Raw genomic sequence first — 18,392 nt, forward strand, 5'->3', positions numbered from 1 at the left:
TTTAACAACAATTATTAACATAATTGATTAACTATTTTCATAATTGTAATCAATAATTATGTTTTCAGCAACAAAATCAAAGTTGACATTGACAGTTGTGACAGTAATTAAATATTTGATAGTGATCATTGTTGATTAGCGTTCGAACAACCGGCCCTAAATGTACAAAAAACGTTTGAAACCCGATTGTTTTGATAACGTCGTGTAACCGAAGGTATTACCATATTATTACGGTGATGATACCAGTGTAGCCATTGCTGAGAAATATTTTTCAGTCAAGTTCGAGAGTTCAGAATAAAGAATTGCGTGTGATTGCTACCATTTCAAAGGACACTCATTTCTAGGAAGAATACATTTTACTATGTATTACCTAATGATGAATATGCTGCTGCTTAGTTTGAAGTTAGAGGCAATGTTTGACATTGCCGACGCGTCAAATTTTTTTCATATGGAGTCGTTATCAACATTGGTACAGTCTTTAGCAGATATAGCCAACGTACAGCATAAAAATGATGCAAAAGACAGAAATACAGTGATGAGAGCGTTAATAACCTGCAAAATAACGCAAAAGATGGAAAACATAATACATTATGAAGTAAAAAGAGATGAAACTAAGAGAGGTGGAAATTACCGATATAAATGTATAAATTAAGATCATAGAAAAAAGTGTTGTGTGATTTGGTAGAATGCGATCTTACCCTTCAAAAAATATGTCACGTATTTCAGCACCTGGAAAATTGGAAGGATACTACAAATCTGGCCTCCACATAAGTGGTCTGTAGCTTCGACATGATAGGTGTGAAATTTTAAACGTTCTTGCTGTTGATTGGATAGGAAGGGTAGCGTTATCTAGCCTCCACGCTAGGTACACCATAGCCTCCATACAGTACTTCCAATATTTAATATTATTTTATTCAAGTGGACAATAAAGGTAAAACACAAACAACTTTTGTTTCTTAATTATTTATTTATACAATAATGTGACATTTTACATAGAAATATGAGTATTTAATTTCGATTAAATATATGTTTACTTGTTGAATTTATCGGCTGCACACAACAGCTGATCGGCCATTAGACCCAACAACAAAACGCGAAATAAAATGTGTATTTTAAAACTGTTGGATAAACAGTACCTACAATCAGAAAAACTTACCTTTAAAAAGGTACTCGATTATGAAATAACAAAAATATCAAAAAACACGACTGAATATCAGCTTTTTATGGTGACACAAACTAAACACAAACACCAAACACATCACATAACCGACACCGACCATATAAAATAAGTGAACGACAACGAACGAACGAACACGAACACAGATTACAGATTCACAGATAGCCCAAGATTTGTCAAAAGTCATGTTCCACCAATCACAATGCCGACATCAGCGCCTCTGACTAAACGGAAGGAAAATAAATACGATTACATGTTTTTTATTAGAGTTAGCGGGGCATGATTAAGATTACATTACATAGTTTCCCATCTTCAGACGTATCGGAAAAGTATGACAACTGTCAGTGTGACAGGAAAATTTTATAAAATACTCCTGTCACAGGCGTCTAAAGATGGGAAAATATGTAATGTAATGTTAATTTTATCTCTTTTTATTTCACAATGTTTTTCATCTTTTGCGTTATTCTGCCGGTTATTAGCGCGCTCATCACTGTATAATAAAATATTTCAAATCTAACTTCAAATTGTAAGCAAACGTGACTATCAAGTTTGAAAACAACATGCACCCAAAACTTACAATGGACAATGGGTAAACCGATTCATTTCATGCATACAGTATGGTGCAAATGTCTGGAATAAATTCGATATTTCGTAAACCGGCGACTTTAAGGAAAAATCTCGAAACAGGTCGATTTTTATTTTTAAATTACGATATTTTGGCACATATTTCATACGAGTGACGTCATCCATATGGACGTGATGACGTAATCGATGATTTTTTTTAAATGAGACTAGGGGTCGTGTGATAGCTTATTTGAAAGGGTATTCAATTCTGTATTCAGTAATATAAATATTAACATAATTGTTTATACACAGTGTCCAAAAAATTTTTTAAATTAAAATAATTTACAAAAAAAAAGAAGAATGTGTGTAATTTATTTAATTCAAAATACATTTTACTATTGTCAGAAAACAGAAAAAAATGTTTATTTGACAAATAAGCATTGTGTTTCGCTTAAATTCAATGTTCAAACCACGTGCCTCTTGGAAGTTTGAACATTTAATTTAAGCGAAAAGCAATGCTTATTTGTCAAATAAACATTTTTTCTGTTTTCTGACAACAGTAAAATGTATTTTAAATTGAATAAATTAGTACATACAGTTTTCTTTTTTGTCAATTAATTTAATTAATTTTTTTTGACACTGTGTATAAACGATTATGTTAATATTTATATTACTGGATACAGAATTGAATACCCTTTCAAATGAGCTATCACACGACCCCTAGTCTCCTGTTTCGGGATTTTTCGTTAAAGTCGCCGGTTTACGACATATCGAATTTATTCCAGACATTTGCACCATACTTTATACAGTGTGTCCACGGATGGGGTGCCCAAGAGGAAAAACTTTTTTATTTTCAATTTTAGCGAAAAATGTCATCCTTGATAAAAAGTTTTGCTTGTTCTAAAACCCTATAAAATGAAATAAAATTCAAGTTTTTCAAAACCTGCTTAGTTTTTTAGCCAATTTTATGTAAATCCGTATGTTACCTACATTTTTGCACTAAGTTCGAAATCAAAACAATAATCTAGTGTTGTTAAACTACAATGTAGCTTAGTAACTGTCAACTCCGATAAATAATTTGCGAATTGTCATTCTTTTTCGACAAGTAAATGTTAAGCATCCTACAAAGAATTTATCTTGTAAAGTGTTATGGAATTGAAATTCGAATGACAATTCGCAAATTATTTATCGGAGTTGACAGTTACTAAGCTACATTGTAGTTTAACAACACTAGATTATTGTTACAGTGCAAAAATGTATAGGGATTTGCATAAAATTGGCTACAAAATTAAGCAGGTTTTGAAAAACTTGAATTTTATTTCGTTTTATGAGGTTTTAGAACAAGCAAAACTTTTTATCAAGAGTGACATTTTTCGCTAGAATTGAAAATAAAAAAGTTTTTCCTCTTGGGCACCCCATCCGTGGACACACTGTATACTAACCGCTTCTGCTGATGATGAATATTTCATATTCGATCATACGGAATTAATTTGACACCATCAGTACGAAAGATGAGTACCTAAAGGGATGAATGCGGAAGTAACATTTCGTTACTTCTAGTCTGGTAAGGTATCCGTTACTCAGTAACGAATACATACAGTTTGACACAGCTCTAGTAGGTACTGTATTATAAAACTTATTGAAACATTAATTATATAATGCAAGTTTAAATAAACTTACCTGTGTTATGTGTATTAAATGCTTGTACTATACTGGGACTTGCTATGGCTTCAAGTCTATTTTTTAATCCTTCTAACTGAAGTTTCCTATTTTCATAATCAGGTACATTGACGAGAAGTTTCAGTGAATTTTGCATCCCCAAAATCTTATTTGAGATATTTTCAACATTCTTTGAATCAAAAACTTCTTCTAGATCATTTACTGAAACAAAATTTCAACAATTAAACTTAGGAATGAACATGATTTTGTTGGAAAAAGAATGGAAAATTGTTTAGATACCTTAAAGACAAGTATGATTGTTATGATGCCGCACCTTCCCTCTATAAACGGTGGGATATACTATGTTTTGTGTCCTCACGCACAATCCAGGCACTTCGCGAGGGTATAAGGTGCCTGCCTGCATAACTAGCATAGATGCCCTTCGATTTCTTCAAATTAGTATTTTGTATAAGACCAGCAGAAAAAAAAGCTCATCTTGGCGCCTCCCAAATAGGGAAGCCTGCTTGCAGTGCATCGGTATCGTTAGCTCTGCTCACTTATATGGCAGGTAACTTGTTTTTAATAATATTTATCTACTTACAAGCTTTACTCTTAGCTGCAGATTCAGAAATGTCCATAGCTTACAAAAAAGTATTTCTGCTCTGCAGAATAGTGATCAGAGCGAAAAACTGAAAAAAATACATGTACATATTCAATATTTTTGAAAAATCTATCGAATGATACCAAACAACAAAAGGTGATCAACTGGATTGTAAGAACTATAGAGGCAGTACTTTGTTAGCATCTGCGTATCAAATCTTCGGCAATGTATTGTTTGGAAGACTTTACAAAGGATATTGTTGGCCAATATCAATGCGGATTTACTGCTGGAAAGTCAACTATACATCAACTTCAAGCACGTATGCAGATTCTAGAAAAATCACTAGAATATAACATACATAGATACACACCATATCTTCGTCGACTTCAAAGCAGCCTATGACAGTGTTAAAAGAACTGCATTATACAGGGTGTCCCGAAAAGATTGGTCATAAATTATACCACAGATTCTGGGGCCAAAAATAGGTTGATTGAACCTCACTTACCTATATACAATATTGCACACAAAAAAAGTTACAGCCCTTTGAAGTTACAAAATGAAAATCGATTTTTTTTCATATATCGAAAACTCTCAAAGATTTTTTATTGAAAATGGACATGTGGCATTTATATGGCAGCAACATCTTAAAAAAAAATTTAGGTAAAATTTGTGCACCCCATAAAAATTTTATGGGGGTTTTGTTCCCTTAAACCCCCCCAAACTTTTTTGTACGTTCCAATTAAATTATTATTGTGGCACCATTAGTTAAACACATTATTTTTAAAACTTTTTTGCCTCTTAGTACTTTTTCGATAAGCCAGTGTTTATCGAGATATTTTGAATATTTGTCGAATCCACCACATATTTGTATATGGTTAAGGACGATTATAGAGACCTGTTAATAATCTGAAAATTTATTTATAATTTACATTTTTAGGTATATTTTGAAAAAGAAGCTACATCTCGATAAAAGGTGACTTATGAATAAAAGACTAAGAGGCAAAAGTTTTAAAAATACTGTGTTTAACTAATGGTACCACAATAATACTTTAATTGGAACGTACACAATCATTTGGGGGGTTTAAAGGAACAAACCCCCCATACAATTTTTACGTAAATATATTGAAAAAGAAGCCGCATCTCAATAAAAACTGACTTATCGAAAAAATACTAAGAGGCAAAAAACTTTTAAAAACGTTGTGTTTAACTAATGGTACCACAATAATGAATTAATTGGAACGTACAAAAAAGTTTGGGGGGGTTTAAGGGAACAAAATCCCCATAAATTTTTTATGAGGTGGACAAATTTCACTAAAATTTTGTTTCAAGATGCTCCTGCAATAAGTGTGATACATGTCCATTTTCAATAAAAAATCTCTAATAGTTTTCGATATATTGAAAAAAATCGATTTTCATTTTGTAACTTCAAAGAGCTATAACTTTTTTTATGAGCACATTTGTACTAAGGTAAGTTAGGTTAAATCGAACTATTTTTGACCCCAGAATGTGTGGTATAATTTATGACCATTCTTTTCGGGACACCCTGTATAATGCAATGATAGACTTTGGGATCCCACCTAAGTTAGTTAAGTTGACCCAATTAACAATGCAAAACGTAAGCTCATGCGTTATAATTGAAGGAGAAAACTCTACGTTCTTTTACATTAATAATGGTCTAAGACAAGGTGACGCGCTGGAGTGTCTCCTCTTTAATATTACCTTGGAAAAGGCAGTCAGAAAATTAAATATTAGAATGAATGGCACTATTTTTAATAGATCGACGCTATGAGAGATATGGTGCAGTGTTTTACAAGGCTTGCAGACGCAGCAAGTGAATTAGGGGACTTGTGGTAAACGAGGAAAAAAACAAATATATGTTGGTTTCTAAAAACTCCCCAAATTTCCAACAGAGAATTCAAATTACTACTAAAATGGAAAACTTAATAACGTATTCAATATTTTTGAAAAATCTATCGTATAGTCCGACACCCGCAAGCACTCTAGTGCGGTATAAAAAAACTCTTAATTTTCAATTTAAAGTACTTATATTTAATTAATAAAGATTGTCGAGCTCTTGTCCGACAAATTTATGTTATTGCATTTATGTTATTTATGGAAAATCAAATTAAAATAATTACACTTTTATAAAAAAGAACTTTTTATAATAAATCGTTTTCATTTTTTATATGACCCAATATAAAATTATAAACTATTTTGTTGTTTCAATTTCTATGCCATAAAAAGAATTTTGTAATCGACTTTAAACTCATATAAATCAAAGAAAATGTTTACACAACTTTAAGGGAAATATTGGAAATTATTTATTCATCAAAATATATTTCATAAAATTTTATGTCTATTGCCTACTTGGTTTTCAAATTTAATGTGGAATTCCAAATCCACTACGAGGTGATATATGGCATTTTGAGTAAGCAAACAAGCAATTTGATTCAACCCAGTCTGTGAGACTTGTTCACTCCTAAAAATGACGTCCGGGTGCAACAATTCATTGGAGCGAGGTGTATTAATTCGTGTCATACAGGAATCACTCCACCACGTTCCAATGCTCCAGATCATCCCTTTCCCCCCTATAGCTAGGGTTACCATACGTCCGGATTTCGTCCGGACAGTCCGGATTTGAAAGACATGTCCGGATTGGCGTCCGGATATGAGAAATGTCCGGATTTTTTTCTTCACTAAAAAAAATGGAAACACTTGGCCCAACGGTGGGAAATTTCATCCTGCGCAGCATCTACATTTTTTATATCGTTCTGTAATAATATTTTCTAGGTCTACAGTATGTTAAAACATAGGTATATATGTATTTTAAACTGGCAGAGATTTTCGATGTTAGTTGCATATTGTAGCGATCCAGCTGTACGTACTTTTAATTGTGCCATATGCATTTCGCATATATGTATGTACAATGTAGAGGTACCAACACAGTAAAATGCACATTTTACATTTTTTTTTCTAAAACCCCTTGGAATACCCCTGTCCGGATTTGGCCTTAAGAAATTATGGTAACCCTACCTATAGCCCTCTGATGAGCGATAGGGGCACACTGTCAGCCAAATGCTCTTTACGTGGAAGTCCTGGGCAATAGGACTCCAACATGGTACCCTAATCGATTGTAAAATTCAGGCTAACGTAAGGCGCTTTAATCCTGTTTTCCTCTAGTGACTTGCCCGCGTAACTAAAATTGCTTGCTTGTGCCCCATGCCTCGGCTTTGGGCTGTGCCCAGTTCAGAGAATTGGAGCTGAATCGTTTGGGCCCTACGTGCCCGGGTTTTGTGTTTTTTGTTAGTTTTTTTTTGTTTGCTTGCGCCGGTATTTATTAGTGTTTTTTGATTTTTTTTTTTTTTTGGTGGCCGAAGCCGTTTTTGTGTTTTTTTGTAGGTTGTCTGAAAATAAAAAGTCATATTAGTAAAGCTTTTTCTCAACTCGCTCGTCCTGCAGCCATATCCGCCGTGTAAAAATACAAATTTTCTACATCTCACAGTTTCATCCCAGACGGAGCACAGCGGGTATCCCGACGGGCCCGAAGCCCGTTTGTTTCTTCACTAGCGTATCCTTAAGGGGATCGGAGCAAAATGCAAAATTTTGAGCATGTCAAAGTTTTCAATGTGTTTTAAATGTATTCTTTTTTCGAATCCTGAGAAAACTAATAAATATTTTTGAAAAATTTAAACGCAGAATGAAAGATTACGTTATTACTCAGGGTTGAAAGTCCCTGAAAACTTCTATAATGTTTATTTTAATAAAGTTACAGGGGTGAAAATAAAAGAGAAAATTTAGTGTGATTTTTAATTGCAAATATGTCATTCAAAAGAAACTTTTTATTTATTCGAAGGGACTTTCGGCCCTCGGTAATAAAGTAGTCTTTCATTCTGCGTTTAATTTTCCAGAAATACTTATTAGTTTTCACGGGATTCGAAAAAAACACATTGAAAATTTTGACATGCGTCAAAATTTTGCATTTTGCTCCGTTCCCCTTAAGATTGTGACCTCCGAGAAAATCCAATAAAAACTAAATACCTTCGGTTTAATTACATCCAAAAATAACGTTTTGCCTTTCGCGTTGAATCGACTCAGAAGTTTCGACCTCCTATCTCTGCATACCGCGCTTACACTCACGGCGAACTAATAAGTATTCGGTTGCGGATTGCGCATTCGTTCCATTTCCCCCATAGCTTCTTCATTACAGGGTGTCTTTCCTAAGAGCCTTAAACATTCTAGTTCTTCAATTCGCAGACCCTCAAAGGAACGCACTCTGCTAAGCGCAACATAAGCCTGTCCCTTGGCAAAGAGCTTTTTACCGAGATAGACAACAGCATAATCCACGATACAGCCTTGTATTTTATGTACTGTGCATGCAAAACACAGTATTAACGATAGTTGTCTTCTCTGTATGTCTCCCCAGCGATGCAGCGCTGTAAATTCCACAATCCGTGGTTTAATGAGATGAATTCCATCTCGACCGAAGTCAATACGTAGATACAGATGGTATGTCGGTCGCATACATTTGATCACGGAGATATAGAGGCCACACAATCTCAACAATGTTACCCATAGCTCCATTAACTAGTCCTTTTTCAACATTAATGTTAGCTCGTAACATTACTCTTGCGCCGACGAATATCTCCAACTCCTTCAGTAGTCCACATGTCTTGTTGTCATCTTTGGGTACAATCTTATCAACACGCAACAATACATCCTTAGCCAGGATTTTAAATATTTGAATGCCAGCAGCGCGATACTCACTGAGCACAACATTATTATGGTCCTCAACTTGCTTTCGAGTTGGACGTATGCGAATGGCCTTATTAATAGCAAACTCATCGGTAGCCTCAGTGAGTTGCTTAGATAGCAAAAGATCAAGGTGTTGGGCTCTAAGCTCATCAACACGCAAAGCATTCAACAAATCAGCAAATGTTGTGTCTCCTTGTTGTCTCATATTTTCCGTCAATTCTGCAAGGCTAAATGTCCTCCACAAATGAACAGCAGGGAAATAGAGAGATGGCTGCTTATAAATTGGAGTGCCTGGAGGAACGGGGGGCAATTGCAACAAATCTCCACAGACAATAACGTTTAAATTACCAAATAGCTCATCACTATTCTTCAACTGTCTACAACGCGACTCAATCATATCAACATTTGGTAAGGCGTCATTGATATCTCATCAATGAAGAGGAACTCGATATTTTCCCATTCCTTACGCAATGTTCGCAAGTCATTTTCAGTGAGCGGTGGTACAGTTGAGCCAACTTTTCCCTTCTTCTCCACTGTAAGCTTAAACATATAGTGGATAGTTCTTCCACCCGCTAATCTCGCTGCAACGCCAGTTTGCGCACAAACTTTTACAGCTTTTTTACCGAAGCATCGGTCCTTTACAGCATTAAAGAAAAACGTCTTTTCGGTTCCAGCCTCACCAGTAAAGAATAGACGAATACGCCCAGTACCACCAGCCATCTGCTGTTGTATAACGCTAGTTATTTTATTGAACAACTCTCTTTGTAAAACATTCATTGCACTACAAGTTTGCTGAAACTTGATCATTCATTGGTTGATCATTCGACTTTTCCTCAATCTCAACATGAACAAAATCTTCTGGATTTTGGAGAAACTCAAAAGCATGCGCTTGGTTAAAAGCCAACTCAAGCTGATTATCACGGGTATGGAACATATACCTATACCAAAGAATACATATCTACCGTGGTAGATATGTATTCTTTGCCTATACCCAAAGATGACAACAAGACAGGTGGATTACTAAAGGAGTTGGAGATATTCGTTGGCACAAGGGTAATGTTACAAGCTAACAATAATGTCGAAAAAATACTAGTTAATGGGGCTATGGGTAACATTGTTGAGATTGTGTGGCCTCTATATCGCCGTGATCAAATGTATGCGATATATCCACAAACAACATATTTAATCATCAAATGTCAAAAATGCTTAAAATTAAGACAAAAAAGTTGTGCAATAAAATAACTGTTGACCTACCCAAGACTGACGCATATGACTGGTACTAGAATGTCACAATTGAGGAAATCATGTCACAATTGGAGGATAATTACACGTACCAGTTTTCGTTTTTCTAAATAGAAGCGCTCTGGAGATATTTAAGAAGAACTAATTCCAAGACGCCATCTTTAAAAAGCTCCAGCTCCCTTAAAACTCGACATATCCATATAATAGCAGTTAAATATTGCATTGTTAACTAGTTCTGAGCTATTCTGAAATGGATTACAACATTTGCCGGACATAGTGACAAAGACCAAGCCAAGTATATAAAAACGTTTTAAAATGGAAAGTCCCCACTAAAATGGAAAACTTAAGCTTTTTTTGGTTTTAAGACTCAATCTTCACAACCCAATAGGTCCCCATAACGCTTTAGTAACTGAAAATTTAGCATCCTTGCCTCCCCTACTATTACAGAAATCCTTAGACAACTTTGCAAACCGGTGGGTTAATCACAAATTAATAATTAATTATGAAAAATGTTAGGTGATCCAGTTTTATTGATCTCTTGAGCTCCTGGTTTTTACTTACAATTTAGTGGATGTTTTATATTAAGAGGGTCAATAATGTTGCAGCAACAACCAGTGAACCATAATTTGAATTGTTACAAAATTATTGAACTTATACATACATTCCATGTCAAATAACTCAGACAAAAACTTGAGGATCTCCGATTTGTCTGAAACTTGGTGTATAGCTTCTGGGCCTCGATTTTTGACCCTTCGCTTCGTTATCGAATGTATTCGCTACATATACTAAACAGATACGAAGCGAATACGTTTGATAACGAAGCGAAGGGTCAAAAATCGAGGCAATACAACATAAAAATTAGACATTTAAGCCTGAATACTCGTTTTTTCCTTGAGTGTTTTAAATATCATTTTTAACGATTTTACAGTGATTTGGTATTTATTTAAATAAATTTGTATATTTTATCATAAAGTATCAATGAAAAAATTATATTTCAACAGAAATGACTCAAATATGTCGGGCATTATACAGTAAATATGGCATTATAACAAGTTATTTTGATGTTTTCGATCAAATTTTAATGTAGAAAATGTTAACATGCCATTTTTTACTTTTTCCTTAATTCATAAAATATATATATACAGGGTGAGTCATGAGGAACTGTACATACTCCTACCTCGTATAGAGGCCCCTATGGGGAATAACAAATGACCATTAAAAAGTGTCTGCTCCCATTGTTTAATAATATACAGGGTGAGTTTCGCATTTTGACAGAAATTTGTATTCGTCATAATTTTTGAACGGTCAGATCGATGTGTCTCTTATTTTGGTCAATCGTTACACTATTGCCACCTAATCAACTGATTTATTCAAACTAGAAAAAAATCAGGTCCGGCTTTAAAAAAATTAGTTCGTTTGGGTCTTAGAAAAAATTTCACCCTGTATAAGCTTTTTGAAAACTCTAATATGAATTTTACAAATTAGACAAATAGGCGATTAAAATAACAGATTTATTTTTTTCCGCACACGATTGCTTAATTTTTTATAAAAAAATTAAATTTGATTATGAATTAAAAGTTTGGTAAAGTGAACCATAGATTTAAAAAAATTAACTTTTATTACCAAAATTAATTTGTTTTGAACAAATATTTAATTTATGTTACCACCAATCAACTGATTTATTCAAACAAGAAAAAAATCAGGCCCGGATTTAAAAAATAAGTTTGTTTTGGTCTTATAGGCAATTAAAATGGCATATTTATTTTTTTCCCCCACACGATTACTTAATTTTTTATAAAAAAAATCAAATTTGACTATGAATAATTAAAAGTTTGGTAAAGTGAACCATAGATTTAAAAAAAAAATAACTTTTATTACAAAAATGAATTTTTTTTTGAACAAATATTTAATTTATGTTATCACCCAATCAACTGATTTATTCAAACTAGAAAAAAATCAGGCCCGGATTTAAAAAATTAGTTTGTTTGGGTCTTAGAAAAAATTTTACCTTGTATACGTTTTTTGAAAACTCTAATATGAATTTTACAAATAAGACAAATAGGCAATTAAAATGGCTTATTTATCATTTCCCCACACGATTACTTATTTTTTTATTAAAAAATCAAATTTGACTATGCATAAAAAGTTTGGCAAAGTTTTTGCATAGATTTAAAAAAATTAACTTTTTTTACAAAAATTAATTTACAAAAACAACGTTTTTCTTAAAATTAAAAGTTTTACCATTTTTTTTCTATAACACTTCTAGATCTAAAACTTTCCATAACACTTCTTTTGGACTCTATAGTTTAACATAGACGTGATCAAATTGATAAATTTTAAATTTTTCCACCTAATTTTTGCGATTTACAAGTTTGCAACTTTTACAAGAAGAAGACTGAAAGTCTACAACAATTTTCATAGTCTTCATAATGGTAAGAGGTATGTGCTGTAAAAATTTCAGAAAAAAAATGTTAAAATGGAACAGAGTTGTAGCGAGTTAAACCGTGAGTTCATTTTTTTTTCATTTTTAGAAAATTCCGATTTTGACAAATTTGATTTTTTAATAAAAAATTAAGTAATCGTGTGGGGAAAAAAATAAATATGCCATTTTAATTGCCTATTTGTCTTATTTGTAAAATTCATATTAAAGTTTTCAAAAAGCGTATACAGGGTGAAATTTTTTCTAAGACCAAAACGAACTAATTTTTTAAATCCGGACCTGATTTTTCTCTAGTTTGAATAAATCAGTTGATTGGATGGTAACATAAATTACTTATTTGTGCAAAAAAAATTAATTTTTGTAATAAAAGTTATTTTTTTTTAAATCTATGGTTCACTTAACCAAACTTTTAATTCATAGTGAAATTTGATTTTTTTATAAAAAATTAAGTAACCGTGTGCGGAAAAAAATAAATATGCCATTTTAATTGCCTATTTGTCTAATTTGTAAAATTCATATTAGAGTTTTCAAAAAGCGTATACAGGGTGAAATTTTTTCTAAGACCCAAACGAACTAATTTTTTTAAAGCCGGACCTGATTTTTTTCTAGTTTGAATAAATTAGTTGATTAGGTGGTAATAGTGTAACGATTGGCCAAAATAAGAGACACATCGATCTGACCGTTCAAAAATTATGACGAATACAAATTTCTGTCAAAATGCGAAACTCGCCCTGTATATTATTAAACAATGGGAGCAGACACTTTTTAATGGTCATTTGTTATTCCCCATAGGAGCCTCTATACGAGGTAGGAGTATGTACAGTTCCTCATGACTCACCCTGTATATATCCTTCGATTTGGCTGAAAATTTGCCCACAGATAGCTAAAATATAGGACTTTAATTGATTTAAAGGATATTTATTATTTTGCAATAAAAAAAGTTACATGCAATGAGAGTCAAAAATATAGGTGTCTACTGTAAGTACAAGTAACTCAGAAAATATCGACTGCACAAAAAAATTGTTAAAAAGAAATTGTAATAATTGTAAATGAGATTTATTTGGAACAATTTTGAGTTCCTACCATTTTTGTCGAAAAGGTAAAAATGGTGGAAATATTGAACAAAACCAACTGCTATAAAACCTATCAGGTCTTACCCTCACACATTTACTGCATACATACTACCTTATATATTGATTTTAGCAAAAAATGAAACGGATCAAAATTGTATAAAATTTAATTCTCTCCATTTTTGTATAGGTACATTTTTGGCATAAAACTAATAATAAATGGGATAATTCAATAATTATGCCCTAACTGTTACTATTTTCCCCCTTAACTCGAAAAATATCCACCTTACAAAAAAATTTGTAGTAACAGAAATTATAGGTAGATAGATAATCACATTTTCAACAATTTCAGTAGTCACACTTTTTGTTGAAAAGTTGAAAATGGTGGATTATTGAGCAAAAACGGTTCTCCTTTAAAATCAAGGTGGTGCAGAACAGTACCACACCAGGTCAAAGCAACAGCAGAATTCATTTGTAATTTTAAATTTACACTACTATTGAATTCCACAAAGACTAGAAAAATAAAATTTTGGGCAGCTCATCATGCAAGGTCAAATGCTATCCCAACTGAACAATATCGATACATTTTTGACAAAGTAACGTAAGTGACATTTTTGGCGAAAATCATGTTGTTCCATTAAACTAACACTATTATTGTTTAGAAAGTACTGTTAAAGTGTAGTAAGCCTAGAATTACTTTAAACATAATATATGTATAGGCTTACTACACTTTGGCAGTGCCTTCTGAACAATAATAGCGTTAGTTTAATGAAAAACATGATTTTCAAAAATGCCACTTACGTTACTTTGCCAAAAATGTATCGATTTGTTTTTGACTCTGATATTATTGCATGGAATTTTTTTTTATTCGAAAATAATAAAAATTTTTTTAACCATTTGAAGTCCTATATTTTGGATATCAGTGGGAAAATTTTCAGCCAAATCGAAGGATGCATATTTTGGGAATTGAGAAAAAAGTTAAAAATTGCGTTTTAATGTTTTCTACACTAAAATTTGATCAAAAGCATCAAAATTACTTGTTAATTATAATCCCAATGACATTTTTGAGTCCCTTCTGTTGAATCATTATTTTTTCCATTGATACGTTATGATAAAATATACAAATTTATTTAAATATATACTGTCACTGTAATTAGCTAAAAATGATATTTAACTTAAATGTATTATTTTTATGCGCAGAAGCTATACACACAAGATAATAATGCTACTTACCCAAAATCGTCCAATTGTCACTTTCGTGCAATCCTTGTTTAGCCAGTGTTAATTTATTCTGCATAGAATCTAGTTTTTCTATTGTATGGATCGACTGGCCAGTATCATGCTCAATCTTTTCAACCTCTGCCCTAGCTGTCGCCATTTTTTGTTTTAATAATAAAGCTTCTTGTTGTAAACTTTTCGCATCCCTCATAATCTTTGGCAAAGATGCTAAAACTTGCTGACTAGTGTCTTCCAAAGCACTATTCACTTGCTGGACATACAGTTGGAGTTTCATTACTAAAGACATTGTATAATTGCTCTGAAAAATATATTGGTATTTGATTAAAATATTTTTAATTTAAAAACAAAAAATATTGACTGACCTCTTTCGCATTATCCCCTTGTTTAAGGATATCATTAATCCATTCCTTAGTATCAAAATCATCATTTGAAAATGCACTAATGTCCTAAAAATTTTAATTATTCAATATTTTAAGAAATAATTGTATAGCATACTTACCATTGTAAATTTAATAAACCCCTAAATGTGTTTTAATTTAATTTTAAAATTTATATTAATGTAAAAATATAACCAAAATGTTTGAGGTTATGTTTATTTTGACAAGTTGTGTTGTTGGCAAACAGAACATCGATTAATTCGATAGTACGAGATCATTCGATATATCGATCATTCGATATTACGAGACATCCTTTGCAGAATTTACTGTCACTAAATTATTAAATTTAGGACGTAAATCGTAAATATAAAAATATTAGCATTAGTAGGAAACAGAGGTTGAAATGCAAAATGGACACAAGTCCGGTTTTATTTTTTTCTGGTATATCAAGGGGTGCTTATTATGAGACTAACTTTTTCTTAAAGAAATTCGGCCCGGAACCCCCTTTCACCCCTTTAAAGGGGGTAATTTGTGGTTTTTGCGGAACGTAGCCCTTCCTGTACTTTTTGCAAAAAATTTCTTTTATAGAAATATGAAGAGGACTATATTTTTTACGATTTATTTCCCAACAGCATATGTCGATCACCCACCGTTTAGTGGGGGTGGGGCCCCAAAGTTGACAAGTTTTTAAAAAAACATTATTTTTCCCTAACTGTAATTGAAATTAAGAAGAAATCCTGCGGCAATTATTCACAAATAAGTGACTGATTTTTTTGGTATAGGTTTCACTTAAGGGTAATTGCCCTTTTTTTAATTACAGGGTGTTACATTTTAAAAACCCCTTTTTATACCATCTGAACCGTTTATGTTAGAGTAAAAAGACTTTCAGCGATTCCATGTATTGGTGCTATTTACAAATTTTTATAATGCACCCCCATTTTTCCCCGGAACCACCCCAAAAAAAGAAGAATTAATAAATAAAGTGATTTTCTTGGAATCCTTCACACACAATGCCCTTTATTAATATATTTCATATATCATTTTGTGCACGTTATTATTACCCATGCATGGACACCAAAAGCGATTTCCTAGTGCAACCATGGTAGCCAAAAATAAATAAATAAAATGGGGGGTTGAAAATTTTTTTTTTGCTTTTTGATCCATATGGGCATATGCTTCATCAATAGTGTTTTTCAAAAATATATATGGTTATTGCAACATCCCTGCGGAAACCACCCCTATCCTTGAAAATATACTGCAGAAACTATCCCTTGGCGAGCATGTTTTTACGATTTTCTCATTGCCTATGCATTCTTTTTAAACAAAACTTATACAAGGTTAAAGACCACTATTTACTCTAAAAATTAGGTCGTATTCATTTTTTTCGTATAAGCAACCGTTACGGCACAGTGGCGCCGTAAACCTCAGATATGCTTTGGCGGGCTCCAGTTTTTGTTTTTTTTTTGTCATCTGTTCGTTTTATAAGATTATAATTAAAAAAGAGCAATTCCCCTTAAGTGAAACCTATACCAAAAAAATCAGTTACTTATTTGTGAATAATTGCCGCAGGATTTCTTCTTAATTTCCATTACAGTTAGGGAAAAATAACGTTTTTTTTAAACATCTTTTTAAAAAACTTGTCAACTTTGGGGCCCCACCCCCCACTAAACGGTGGGTGATAGACATATGCTGTTGGGAAATAAATTGTAGAAAATATAGTTCTCTTCATATTTCTATAAAAGAAATTTTTTGCAAAAGGTACAGGAAGGGCTACGTTCCGCAAAAACCACAAATTACCCCCTTTAAAGGGGTGAAAAGGGGGGTTCCGGGGCGAAATTTTTCAAGAAAAAGTTAGTCTCATAATAAGCACCCCTTGATATACCAGAAAAAAAATAAAACCGGACTTGTGTTCATTTTGCAAGGTTCAACCGCTGTTTCCTACACTATATTCTGTAAAGTGAAAATTAGAAGTAGGTACCTGTTTGTATTTGCATTAGGAAATTGGAAGAATTTGAAATGGTGGATATCAGAGAATTCTTAAAATCCCGTGGACTGACGGGTCACAAATGAGGACGTCCTCAGAAGAATGAAGAAGAGAGAAGTACTGACCACCATCAAATCTCGCAAGTTAGAATATCTACTTCGTACACATAATGCGAAATGAATCCAGATATGCCCTCCTACAAGGAAAAATATTTGGAAAGCGAGGTCCAGGAAGAAGAACATCCTAGTTAAAGAACCTAGTTCAACATAAGATCTGTAAGAAGATGGTTATATAGGTATATATACACCGTTTTTAGGTAGGGATCTATGGAGGTATATATATATATATATATATATATATATATATATATATATATGGAGGTATATATATCACCAAGCCGCAATCCCTTATTCCTTGCCGTACCGCTCCCTCATAGGCCGATCAGACACCAGTTTATTCCAATTCCAGACCAAGTCGTTATTGAATTTTTATACTACGACGTTGGTCTTTTTATTAATTTCAAATGACCGGGCTGGGGTTCGAACCACGATCGTATATCCGCTAGATTTGACGGTCGAGCCGACTGTGCGCCTTTGCCCACTGAGCCGTCTGACCGACGGCGGTTAACTGGTGATGGTTAAGAAAATACGGTTAAGTGGAACCTAACTTTGGTACCAACACACTTTAAATTATCACGTATGTACAAGACGAACCTGCTAAGACAATAATTGATCAATATTCTATGCGTATCCCAAACAGCACAAGTACATCCCTGGGACGAACAACGTAGGACATTCGTATGTCCTGAGGACATACGTTTCAGGTCCTGGGACATCCTTGGGACGTACGATGTTACATAACCATTGGGAAACCCACGATATCCGACCAAACTCTACTTGGGACGGCCGACCAAACCTATTTAGGACATTATGTAAAATGTGTTCAGAAATTTTAAACATGGCGTTTAATTACTATTAAAAAATGTTGAAAATATACAAAACTTTGAGGTACCTAACTGGAATGTTTTGCAACGCATCAGAAGCACTAGTTTAAAATTTGATTAAAATGTCTCAAAAGATAGATCAGAAACTAAAGATGTAGTCCTGGTTGCATCAACAGATTTTAAGCTTGACATGTCTTAAGCTCAACTTATGAAACATACGCGTTGCACCATTGAGTTTTAGATCAATTTTCAGGTTGTCACAATGGATTGCCACGTGGATTGGATCGATAAGAATCGAAAATTATGGTGCAACGTAAGTGAGACTTAAAGCGGTTCTATCTATA

At 33.1% G+C, this 18,392-nt stretch overlaps 1 protein-coding gene across 1 annotated transcript in view; it reads right to left on the reverse strand.

The window, feature by feature from the left end:
• The window catches only part of LOC114325547 (conserved oligomeric Golgi complex subunit 7), a 54,332-nt gene extending 38,973 nt beyond the window's left edge, over nt 1-15,359 (reverse strand). Inside the window, exons 1-4 of the mRNA XM_028273628.2 lie at nt 15,244-15,359; nt 15,107-15,190; nt 14,739-15,042; nt 3,422-3,622 (exon numbers count right to left, since the gene is read on the reverse strand). Coding sequence (XP_028129429.2) covers nt 3,422-3,622; nt 14,739-15,042; nt 15,107-15,190; nt 15,244-15,246 — 592 coding nt within the window. The 5' untranslated portion in view covers nt 15,247-15,359. The remainder of the gene's footprint in view (nt 1-3,421; nt 3,623-14,738; nt 15,043-15,106; nt 15,191-15,243) is intronic.
• Nucleotides 15,360-18,392: the final 3,033 nt, after the last annotated feature.

The sequence above is a fragment of the Diabrotica virgifera genome, chromosome 1 (genome assembly GCF_917563875.1).
Source record: "Diabrotica virgifera virgifera chromosome 1, PGI_DIABVI_V3a".
Lineage (NCBI taxonomy): Eukaryota > Metazoa > Arthropoda > Insecta > Coleoptera > Chrysomelidae > Diabrotica > Diabrotica virgifera.